Here is a 12,729-nt window from a genome sequence, read left to right as displayed (position 1 = left end):
ATATTTTGCTTTTAGTCCGTTTTGTTGCTCTGTGTGTGTGTTTGGAGGGATGTTGTGTGTCTTTGCTGGTGTTTCCTCAGTTTGACGTGATGTCAGAAAACAACGGATTTATTCTCTTTCTGTGTGTTTTCATGTTTCACTGAGTTTTAGTCGTTCTTCTTCTGTTAAAGCTTCATTCTAATGATCCAGCCTGTCGGTCTGAAGCAGCTTCATGATGATCTCACTGCAGGACAGCGTGCTGGTTATTGTTTCTCTGATCAGCTCCGGTCCGGCGGGTCGTAGGCGTCGCAGGGGGAAGTCTCTCTGCTTTGGTCTTTGGGCAGGAATGTGTGATTCAGGCTGAAAACATGGAGACGACTGAAGCTGTGAAGGAGCAGCTTGTTCTCTGTCCTCAGACGGCCGCAGAGCTGAAGACGGGCTCAGCAAACTGGTTTAGAGTCTTCTGATGGGTTCAGTGTGTCCTGCTGGTCCAGTACAGCCGTAACGCTGCTCTGATTGGCTCAGTGTGGAGCTTCTAAGTGATGAAGATGATGGAGGGTTTCCTTCACTCAGGTTCATGTTTGTCTGCAGCATAAAGTCGTGAAGCAGCAGCAGCAGGAGGAGGAGAGGCTCAGAGACGTCACGGTTAGAAGGAATCAGGACAAAACTGATTTATTTACGTTATTTAGTTCATAGAAATTAAAGAATAAATAAAACATAGAATCAAAACACTGGAAACAAGCATTTGTGTCTCATTTTAGTTGTTTTTTCATCTAATTTTAGTCACTTTTTGTCGCTTTGTGTGTTGGTGTTTGTTGGTTTTGTCTCATTTTAGCTGTTTTTCGTGTCGTTTTAGACATTTTCTGTCTCGGTTTTTCAGTTTGTGTCTCATTCTACGTGTTTCATGTGTCATTTTGAGCACTTCTTGTCTCATTTTTGTAGTTTTTTAAATCCAATTTTTGTCATTTTGTGCCTTGCTTTTTGTTGTCTTCTCTTGTTTTTGTTGTTTTAAGTCTCATTTTAGTTGTTCGACATGTCATTTTGGACATTTTATCTCATTTTTGCCGTTTTTTAATTTAATTTTGTGACAAGTTTTTGTTTTATGTCTCATTCCAGTTATTTCATGTGTTGTTTGGACATTTTTTGTCTCATTTTTGTCGTTTTTTTAAAATCTAATTGTTGTCATTTGTGTGTAGGTTTTTGGTTGTTTTCTTTTGTTTTTGACATTTTCTCTCATTTTTGTCGCTTTGTGTGTTGGTTTTTGTGTTTTCTCATTTTAGTTGTTTTTTTGTCTTATACTAGTTTTTTTTCTCTAACTTTTGCCGTTTTGTGTCTTGTTTGTGTTGTTTTCTCTCGTTTTAGTTGCTTTGCGTGTCGTTTTGGACATTTTGTGTCTCGTTTTTGTTTTTTTTCTCTAACTTGTCATTTTCTCTTGTTTTTGTCACTTTGTGTGTAGTTTTTTTTGTTTATTTTGTCTTATTTTAATTGGTTTATGTGTCGTTTTGGACATTTTATCTCATTTTTGTCGTTTTTTAATCTAATTTTTGCCATTTTGGGTCAAGTTTTCTGAAATGTGACCAGAGACTAGATTCTAGTAGAACCATGGATCCGTCCATAGACAGACGCTGACAGGAACTTTCTGGATCAGCACCAGGCTGGTTGGACATTCAGAACCTTTTCCGTCTTCACTGACCCATACTGTTTCCTTCTGATCTGCTGTAGAAGTTTTATTTCTGGACTCATCGGACCTTAAAGCAGCTTCTCGGGTACTTTGGGGGTAAAATCGTTTCTAACTTCTGTGTTTCCGTCCCTCAGGAATCCCCAAACCTCGGACCAGTTCGTTCACCGCCTCCAAACCAGCAGCCAATCAGCAGCCGGCGTCGGCATCGTCGGGGCGACCAGCAGCGCCCGCCTCCTCCTCCTCCAAGCTTCCCGTGAAGGGATTACCCACAAGCCTCAGCGCCTCGTCGCTGGGAAGCAACGAGAACGGTGGCGCGGCGAGCAGAGGTTGGTGGGCGGAGATTATAGATGATCATAAAGCGTCTGAAGCGTCCTGCTGGTCCCGGTAAACCGAACCCAGTCTCTGCAGCTTCCTGTTTCCTGTCCGAGCTGATCGCCACAGCGGTCACCGCTTTGTTTCCCCAGTTGACCCGAGCTACAGGTCGATTTAAAACGGCCGCAAACAGACGAACACGACGGAGCTTCGTCCTGAATGACTCTGAAGGCGTCGGCGTTCAAGAGAACTTTGCGTTGACTGAAATTGTGCAAATTTAGTTAGAAATGACAAAAAAACACGATAAATCTGAACCGTAGTCGTCCAGAGTGACACGTTTTGAGTCTCTACGGACGATTTTACTGGATGAAGCTCACTGACGAGTTTTATTTATTCTTGGACCGTTTGTGCATCGTGACAGACGTGATGGTTCAGATCGTTTTGAACGCTACGACTTGACTTTCCAGTCTTTCTGGACGTGTTTGGAGTCCTTCCAGATGAGTCTATTCACTGGTCGCAGCCTTTCAGGATGTCTTCTGTTCGGTTCACCTCCTCGTCTTTAAACACCGACACGTTTTATGTCATTCTGGATGATTTTTGAGTCGTGCTGGATGTTCAGCTGATTTAAATCATTCTGGCCAAGTTTTAAGTCGTTCTTAGTGACTCCTCACTAGTTTTCGACAAGTGTTGGGTAATTTTAGACTCTTATCTCATTTTGGTCGATTCCTGGTTCATTTTTTGACGCGTTTCAAGTCATTTGGAACAAATCTGGAGTCACTCTGGACATTGAGCTCATCTCAGACCAGTTGTGAGACATTCTGTGTAACTTTGAACAAGTTTAAAGTCATTTTGTTCAGATTTTAATCATTTTGGACAGATGTCAAGTCATTCTGAGCATCTCTAGTTCATCCTGTACCACTAAATAATCCACGATGTTCTGATAAACGTCCACATCAGGATCCATCAGTTCAGTAGATTCAGCAGATCTCTGATCAGCAGAATGAATAAAAACGTCCACATTGAGTCAGTGTTGGTTAGAACGAGTCATAGTTTGTCCACAGTTAAACTATTTTAAACACATTTTGAACAAATATTGGTCACGTTGGACAATTTGAAGTTCATTTGGGCAATTTTGGTCTCATTTTGGACCATTTTATTTTAATTTAAGTGTTCATATTCTGTGGTTATTAACTGATCTGCTTTATCTCTGACCTTCTGCTCCGTCTTCAGCCGACCCGTCGCCTCACGGAGCTCCAGGAACCCGACCGGAGGACCGACCCAGCAGAAGCTCCGCCAAGCCCCCCGGCTGCAGCAGCACCGATGGTCCCAGTGCTCCCAGTGCTCCCAGTGATGCCACCAGCGGTGCCATGAAGCTTCCAGCCATGAGAAGCAGAGCTTTGTCTCTGCAGGCCCGAAGCTCCGCCACAGGTCAGAACCACACGGCTGATACATCAGTGCAGGTCAGACAACAGCAGACACAGACAGGGATTTATTTATATTTAAATAAAGTAAAAATCACATTACTGTTTAAAGTAATTAACTTGACAATTAATAATGATTTTATTATATTTTAACAAACCAGGAAATAATCTGTAAAATCACAGTTAAACTATTTTATATTCCTTAATGTAAATTTTTTCACAGATTTTATAGAAATAAAATGCTCTAAAAGACAAACAATCATTTATAAAAATACAGATTTTTGACGTTAACTTTATTTACAGTTCGCTTAGTTTGTTTTAAAATTCATCAATTAATTTTTTTTTTCAATTTTTATAGATTTCTGTAATTTAACAAATCAGGAGAAATCTGCGTAATAACTATTTTTAAAATCATATTATTTATCATTTCTCAGATATTTTTTCTTTTAAATAATTATTGGTAAAATAATTATAATTTGCTGATTTTAATTGTATTTAAGCATTTAGTGTCATTTAAAAGTCAAACAAGACGTGTTTCATTATTTACATTTTATTAGTTTTTTATTAATTACCATGTCGATTGATTATTTTCTGTGATTTAACAAATAAAAAAAATCAGGAAAAACCTGTAAAATTAGTTATTTACAAGATTTTGCTTTTAAATGTATTAATAATAATAATAATAATAATAATAATAATAATAATAATAATAAAACCTTTATTTATTCTGGTCTCTGTGTCGCCTGATGCAGACGCTACTCAGCTGCAGGTTTTCTGGGCCAGCTGTGCTTTGCTGTGTTCTGTTGTTGTTTCTGGCGCCAGATGTTGGAGCCTGTCTGGGTCAGAGCGCTGATAAACCTGTGATCCTATTAGTCGGGTCTCAGAGACCCAGAGTCCGGCTCAGACCAACATGGGATTCGACTTCTTCTTCCTCTCCACAGGGCTGAAGCCTCCGGCCGTCTCCGCCCACGGCGCCACCAAGCCGGCCGCCCCAATGGCGCCCAGGACGCCCGCCGCAGGCCAGAACCAGAGCCGGCCGACCCAGAACCCCCTGCAGCGCAGTGGCTCGGCCAGGCTGGGTCGCCCCAGCAGCTTAGGTGAGTGGGAGGCTGCAGGTGTGTCTGGTTGGCTCTCGTCGGAGCTTCCAGCTGCTTCTCTTGGTTCTGTTCTGAAGGGCTTTGAAGCTACTGAACCCAAAATCATCATTTATCAGCAAGATACTGCAAAAACAGCTTTTAAATGGCTCTTAAGTGTGATTCTGCCACGAAAACGACCCAAATCTGATCTAAAAATTCTGATATTTCATCCAAGAACCTTCTGAACCCTGAAACCTGCTGGACCACGGCAAGGTTTCCTAATTACAACGTTTGTGAGAGTCATCGAACGTCTCTGGAACTCCTCACAGGTGACTTCACCAAATCTGAGCTTAAATCAGGACGTTCAGACAAAATCACTTCATTTGATGCGTCTCATTTTAAAATGTCACCAGAAATCAAACCAGATGAGAAGCAGTCTGAGCTCCTCAGTGCAGCTGATTCTCCCCTAAAATGACGTGAGGTTTAGTTTGATGAGAGGAATCCAGCAGATCAGAGCCTAACGGGTCGTATTCCATCATGATCCCGTTACTGTTTCATCCAGAACCTCCCTTTCTGTGCCACATGAGGCGACCACGTCAGCAGGATGTCCAGCTTTACCTCCTTCTTCTTGTCTTCTAGTTTTGTTTTAGCTGCTTGTTCCTGTTTTCAGCATCGTGTCGCCTGTCTGGTCTTCACGTCGCCGCGGTTATTCTCCTGTTTTGTTTTTTCTGAGCAAAATCTGTCACGAGTTTCATCTGATCTGATGTCAGGTTTCATTTTGGACAAATTTAGTTTCATTTTCAACTATTTGTTTTAATTTTGGACTATTTTTATTTTGGACAATTTTAATTTAAATTTTTGATAATTTTTATTTTTGATTATTTTTAATTTGGACAATTTTTATTTTGGACAATTTTTATTTTTATTCTGGATAATTTTTATTTGGGATAATTTTAAATTTAATTTTGGATAGTTGTAATTTTTGACAATTTTAATTTTGGACTATTTCCTTTTTGGACTATTTAAATTTTAGCCGATTTCAGTTTGCTTTTTGAGTTTAGTATTTTTTTCTGTGACATCATTTCTCAGGCCTGACCTGATGTCTGTGGACGTTGTGATGGTGAACCGTGGGCAGCATGTGGCGCCTCGTCGGAGTGAATCGTACATGAATCAGTAGAACCACCTGATCTGGTGGACGACCGTGGATCAGACGCTGTAGTTGACAGTTAATAGACGTGAACCTGAACATGTGGGTCGGGTTCTGGATGTTCTGATCCGTGAGCTCACGGCTGCAGCACATCAGACCGCCTGACGCTTCAGCAACATAATCATCATCTGTCTGCGTCGCCCTGTAATTATTCTGCTGCTCTGTCACACACACGCACACACACACGCACACACACACACACACACACACACACACACACACACACGCGCGCGCGCGCGGTCCGGTCGGTGGTGTTGTGTAGCGTTGCGTTTTTAAGCAGCTTTACTGATGGTTCTGGCAGCAGAGACGTTATTTGGGGCGCCGCTGCACGTCCTCCACGTGGGCCTTCTGAAACCTGGGCCTGGGGTTGCTGCTCCCCCCCAGTGTGGTGGCTCCGGTCTGGGCACGGGCGCCTGGCTGCCTCCTCTCTGTGGCGGCCGGGCCTGGAAGTCTGTCGCACGCAGACACACACACAAAGAGACACACACACACACACACACACCACAGGCGACAGTGGTTTGCTTTGTGGGGCTTTTAAAGCTCTCAGTGGCTTTTTGTCTCCATTGAAGACAAACTTTATTGATTGTGACACACACACACACACACACACACACACACACACACGCCCAGGGTCTCTGGTTTTATCGTCCTTGATGTGTGTTTTGCGTCAGTTTCACGAGTTCATTGAGACTTTTCCTTCAGTCGGATTTAGTTTAATTAAAGTTTTAACGGTTTTCTGTCTCCGAGCTGCAGGAACGTGTTTAAAACGAGAAGTTCTGCTGCAGCCGCAAACGAGCAGCTTTCTGTCAGAACAATAAATAAGAAGAAGAAGCACTAAACTGAGTCACGAGTTTCTTTAGAGTTCGACTGAATAAAATTAAACTAACAGATAAAACTGAAGTGTTTGATTGAAATAGGATCAATGAAGTTAGATTAAAAATGTTGAGTTTGCTTTTAAAATTAAATTATTGTTAGTTTACAGATTTTTCCTTTAAAAAAAAACCCAAAAAAAGTGCAGATAATAATTATTAAGTTACACAAAAAAGTGTTAATTTAAATGAAAAATAAATAAAACAAGTAAAAAACAAACAAACACCAAAACTGTAAATAATGTCAGAAATCAGTATTTATACAAACGTGTTTAGCTCCATCTAAACATAAAATCAGTTTATTCTGTGTTTAAATAGCAGAATTATAGTTTTACAGATTTTATTTTGTGGTCCAAAAAAACATTTTTAAACAGTTTTTTCCTGTTTTGTTAAATCTCAGATGATAACTAATAAAATCACTAAAAAATATTATTTACATGCTTGCGGTAAAAAAAACGACATAAAATAACAGTTTTACTGTTTTAATCAGATGAAAATGTGATTGTTTTCAGATATTTTACATTGTTTTTAGCTGTTATTCTACAGATTTTCCGTTTTGTTAAATTACAGATAACATTCAGTGAGATCACAGAAAAGTCTTAATTTACATGTTAATTATAAAAAAAAAGGCCAAATTGTAAATAACTTCTCAGACATTTTATAAAATATTTTTATATATTAATTTGTTCACATTAAGAATCAGGATTTTTGCAAATAATAATTTGTTCTTTTACATGTGCACATAAAATTATTTTCATTTATTTATTTATTTTATTTTTATTGTATTTAAGTCAGAAAAAATAAAATTATTTTCCAGATATTTTACATTTAGGAAAAACATTCTATATATGTAGGACGGTTATATTTATTTTTATTTTGCACAATTTCCCTCTTTTGTTAAATTACAGATAATATTTAGTAAAATCACCAAAAAAGCAAGCTGATAGTTTATATTTTGACTTTAAAAAAATGTAAAAAAAAAAAAAAACAAAACAAAACAGAAAAACATGAAAAATCTGTTTTTTCTTTTACATTTTATTACATTTTACTATAAAATTACAGGTTTTATTTTATACATTTAAATAAAAATGAAAATAATGGAAATAGAGACTTTAAAATGACTCTAAAGTCACACACTTTTAAATTTTATTCAAGTTTTTTTTATTTTTTTATTTCATCTGCAATTGTTTCTGAACATCTCAGTATTTCAGTGTTTGTTTTGCTCCCTCGGTTGTTTTTATTTTTTAACCTTTATTTTTATATTTATTCGTATTTCTTCGGCTCCATCTTTTATCTATTTCACGTTTCTGCTCCTTCAAACGTCCTCTGAGCAAACCGGGCCGTTTTTCTGCCACCAGAGGACGTGATGGGGGAGGAGGAGGAGGAGGAGGAGGAGGAGGAGGAGATTACCGGAGTCCCTCCCCCTCCTACCCTCCTCCCCTGCAGCATCCCTCCTCCCTCCTCCTCCCTCCTCCTCCCTCCTCCGTCCTCGTCTCCGTCTTCAGCGGCTTTAACTCGGCAGCGAACCGGACCGGCGGCTGCGTGGATCCGTGAAGCAGGAGGCAGGAGGAACCACCGCCTCCTCAGCCTCCATCTCCCGCTGGTGGAGGAGTCGCCGCCACCTGGACGCCGCTGCCGCTGCTGCTATTTTTGGCGCCATTTTCTGCTCCTCGTCTGTTGTTGGCTGAGCAGCAGCAGCATCAGCAGCAGCAGCTCTGTGGCTTTAAACCGCCGGAGCAGCAGCCGGAGGATTACCAGCGGCTCCGTCTTTAAACTGCTTCTGATCTCCACGTGGCGCCGAACGTCCGCGTCCTGCTCCTGGAGTTCAGGGGGAAGCGGAGGGCAGTGGGTGGGTGGAAACTGGGTCAGTGTTCCAGCTCGGAAGGACCGTCCGGACCAGGAGCCATGCTGTGGTCTCCTCGACTGTCGCTGTCCAACTTCCACGTGAAGCTGACGGCCAAAGGGCTCTTCAGGAACCTGCAGCTGCTGTCGGGATGCAGGAAGAACACCGTCGTCTTCCACGCAGGTCTGGATGTTTGTCCTCCGGCGCTTCACCCGCCCTCCATCAGCTCCATCCGTCTGTGTTCTGTCTGGCCCAGATACACATGGCTGGGTGGGGCCCAGGCCACACCCTGACCGAGCTCACGGTTCACGTTGGCTCCGTTTGATGAGTGAAAGTCCGGAGCTCATCTGAGCCGGCCGAGCCTCGCGTATCTGTTCAATAAAACTCTGGTTCCATGTGTTCTCCTCCATCCCTCCATCATCACTCCTCTGCAGGCTGAAGCTGCCTCTGAATGTCTTTTTTTTAATTTAATCTTTGAATCAGAGGCGGCTTCACCCTCCTCCTCCTCCTCCTCCTCCTCCTCCTGCTGCTCCTGTTTCCACGGCGATGGCAGCCATTGTTGCCTCCGTCTCCTCTTCCTCCCGCCGCTTTGTGCACCGTCGCTACAATGGAGCTGCTTCAACACGAGCGTGCACGTGGCGGTTTTCTGCTCGAGCGCTCCGGCGGTGATGAATCGCTGCTTTTAGCCCCAAACGCCGCAGGACCGAGCCCACGTGACTCGGCCAGGAATAGAAAACACGCATCTGCCGTTCAGGGAGGAAAATACCATCAATTTACATGTTAAGAGTAAAAAAAAAACAAAAACAGACTGAAAATGTAAATATTCACGTCAAAGATCAGTATTTGTAGATTCTTAACGTGTAAAATCACGTTGTTTGGTGTTGAAATAAGCAAAAATATCCATAATTTACAGATATTTACTGTTGTTTGAAAGATAAATTAATCATAAAAAATGTTGTTTTGCAAATTACGTGTTTTTGACATCCTTAAATCATTTAGTTTTTTTCAGATATTATTATTTGATTATTTAAAAAAAATATATATATGTATGTATAACAAATAAAATGTACGGCTGTTGACGGTAAACTGACAAAATTAGAGTATTAATTTACATGCTGACAGTTAAAAAACAAACAAAACAGACCAAAAATCACAGTTGGCTGTTTCAATACGCAAAAAATATCCAGAATTTACAGATAAAATATATTTATATAAATATTAAGGATTAAGGATTAAAAAACAAATTATTTTGCAAATTTTATCTGTTTTACTATATTTATACTATATTTAAATATCTGGTGAAATAACTTTAAGTAAAATATTAATTTAAGTGTTTATTACTGTCTTTAAATCAGTGACATTGTGGTTATTTTACAGATGTTATTTGATTTATTGAATAAAATATAAAAATAAAATGTAGAATTATTATTTACATTAAAATGACAAAATGCAAGTTTTAATTTGGCTGTAATTAAAATTTTTTTTTAAAAAAACCCAAAAATGTAAATATTCACATCAAAAATCTGTCTTTCCTCAAATTCATGGTGAAACTAAAACTATTTATTATTCTACAAATATTTGCCTTTTTCGTATCTTAACGATATTTAAAATCTTTTATATATTTTTTAAACCTCTTTTACAGATTTTCCCTGTTTTGGGTAAATAAATGTAATGTTTAATAAAATTACTGGAAAACGGGTTTTAATTTGCATAAATAAATAAATAAAGACAAAAAGAAAAGCGTTGAATTTCAGGTCATTGCCTTCCAGTTTCATAAATCATCTAAAAGCTGAATTTCCTTCATCGTCTGTTTGTCACACGTTGGACTAAACAGCTGGTCCAGATGTTCCAGATGTTTACCTGTGTACCTGTCTTCAGCGTGTCGTTTCCTCTCTGCTCAGACGCCTCCTTCATCCTCTGACCAGAGAATCATCTGGTTTTATTATCACACCTTCTGAATCATGATGAGGAACAACAGGAACTTTCAGGTTTTTGTCTTTAATGTTCAGCCTCAGATTTCAGCATGAGCAGAAAGAAACCTGCTGAAAGGGGCTCAGTTCTTATTCATGAAGAAACTGTCCTCAGATTATTTTCTGCTGTGACGTCAGAGATGTTCAGACAGTTCCTAAATATTCTGTGAAAACTAAAGAACAAACTGTCGCTGCAGTTGAGCCTGAAACGCTGCGTTTCTGTCGGTGTTTGTCACGTCTTCGTTGTGTAAGAACATCTAGGGTTTATTACAGAACCTGGTTCAGACTCATGATCCGTTTTCTGACAGTAAAGTGGAAACAAGAGAATCTGATGAACAGGTTCTGTTCAGTCCTCTGATCATGTTCTGACTGCTTCTGTCTGACGCTTTAATCTCTGATTCCTCCATCGGCTCCTAAAACCGTCTTGATTTAATGATTTAATCTGAACTCGCCGTCACGTGACCTCGTTCCCTCCATCTGAGCCGGCTGCACGTGTCCCGCTGCAGCTCCACAGACCCACTTTCCTCAATGTAGGTTACAGCGGGCTTTAGTCACCGCTCGTGCACGCCCACACACGCCGTGCGCTGCCTCTCGTGCATGCCCACACACGCCGTGCGCTGCCTCTCGTGCATGCCCACACACGCCGTGCGCTGCCTCTCGTGCACGCCCGCCGGCTGTGGTTCAGCCAAGGCCGGCCGCTCTAATCTGATGTGAAGCTGCTGCTGGAGCGGATCTGTTCTCTGATGACCTGAAAGTAGATGTTCTGCTGCAGACGTGCACATCTGCGGCCGCCTTGTGGAAAATGACTAGCAGTTGTTTTGCATCTTGGCGTCTCTCCATTTGAGGTTATCTGCATTAACTCCTCCTCACTGAGCTGGTTTTTGTGACTCGGCACCATCTTGAAGCGTTTTGGCTTCAGGGTCAGTCGTAGCTCCTCCGACCTGACCTCAGAGCCCTGAATACAGAGCAAACTAGATCCATAATAATCACGTTGTAATGAGTGTTTTTCAGCGTGTTTGTGGATGTTTGTGGAGCTTCCAGCTGATGTTCCTGCTCCAGTGGAGTGAACATCAGAGCTGCTACTGAATGACTCACTGACCCACTAACCGGCCTGAACACAGAACATCCCATAACGGGCCTCTGGAGGCTGCAGATTTCACCATCTCTGATTTTAGCTCATCTCCTCTCAGCCGAGGTCCTGATGGTTCCTCCGTTCCACCGAGGAGATCAGAACTTGGTTCTGTTGATGAGCTCAAAGGCTCCTGGTCTTTGTTTGACGGACTCATCAGATGTTTCAGACTCTGAATCAGCGATGTGATGAGAAGTGACAGAAGAACTTTTCCAGTTTTGGGATGTTGTTGATCAAACAGCCTCTAATCAACCTGCTGAAGATGATTTAAGTTCTTAAACATCTTTATTAATTTACAGATTTTATACTTTAAACTGTTCAGAGAGATTAAAGGTGGTGATTTTATTCTGAAAATGTCCAAACAGCTGCAAACTGATCCTCAGGACGTCCACGTGTACATGTTTTAACGTGTTTTTAACGTGTTTGTCAGGCTGATGTTTCTCCTCCTTGTAGCTGCTCCGCCGCTCATCACCTCCGTTTGCTGGAGGATGTTTCAGGTTGTCTCTGAGCTTCAATCCGCCTCCGGTTTGTGTCGAAGCTGCTTTTTTGTTTTCTGGAGACCAAAGTGTGATGTAGTCTGTTGCTAGGTAACCGGATGGTCTGCTTTTGGTGTCGGGGTCAAACAGTGGACGTGTGGCATGCCTGTTTCCACGGTAACAGCCGTGTGCTGACGTTCCTGCTGCTGCACGGATCAGAGCTCGTGTTGTTGTTTTTGTTTGTCTCCAGCTGATCGAAACATCTGGATCGTTGATTCTCGACAGAATTCAGGAAACGTTCTGCTGCACGTCGACCCGTTTGTCATTCAGGACCCGGAACCAAAACATTTCAGCAGAATCTAGAGAATTTTAGAACCTTTAGAAAACCTCCACGAAGCCGTTTAAAGGTTCAGTATCTCCAGAAATAAGACTCAGACGTGAAACCTGGTTCAGTTCACATTGGATCAGAACCGCTGGACGGATCCAGAAGTTTCCTGTTAGTGGTCCAGAAAGTTCCTGTCAGTGTCTGTCTATGGATGGAGCTGCTGGTTTTACATGAGCTGAGCTACAAACTGCTTCGTGTTTAACAACCACATTACGTTCAGCGCTTAGAGTAATCCGATTACAGCTGATGAAACACGTCCCTGGTGATCTGAGTCGGTGCCGTTTAACTCTCCACGTGGCCTCGCAGTGAGTGTTGTTTGTTTAAGGAGCTTATTGACGACGGTTCTACTGATCGTCAGTAATCAGAGTTCAGCCGGCTCCA

At 41.4% G+C, this 12,729-nt stretch overlaps 1 protein-coding gene across 1 annotated transcript in view; it reads left to right on the top strand.

Annotated features, from left to right (window-relative positions):
• Window positions 1–12,729, top strand: part of LOC103370028 (microtubule-associated tumor suppressor 1 homolog) — a 65,305-nt gene that overhangs the window by 29,189 nt on the left and 23,387 nt on the right. Inside the window, exons 5-7 of the mRNA XM_008298927.1 lie at window positions 1,795–1,986; window positions 3,203–3,400; window positions 4,335–4,490. Coding sequence (XP_008297149.1) covers window positions 1,795–1,986; window positions 3,203–3,400; window positions 4,335–4,490 — 546 coding nt within the window. The remainder of the gene's footprint in view (window positions 1–1,794; window positions 1,987–3,202; window positions 3,401–4,334; window positions 4,491–12,729) is intronic.

This window comes from Stegastes partitus, unplaced genomic scaffold (assembly GCF_000690725.1).
Source record: "Stegastes partitus isolate 25-593 unplaced genomic scaffold, Stegastes_partitus-1.0.2 Scaffold1360, whole genome shotgun sequence".
Classification (NCBI taxonomy): domain Eukaryota; kingdom Metazoa; phylum Chordata; class Actinopteri; family Pomacentridae; genus Stegastes; species Stegastes partitus.
The sequence above is the reverse complement of the archived record's forward strand: the minus strand, read 5'-3'. Positions and strand labels throughout refer to the sequence as shown.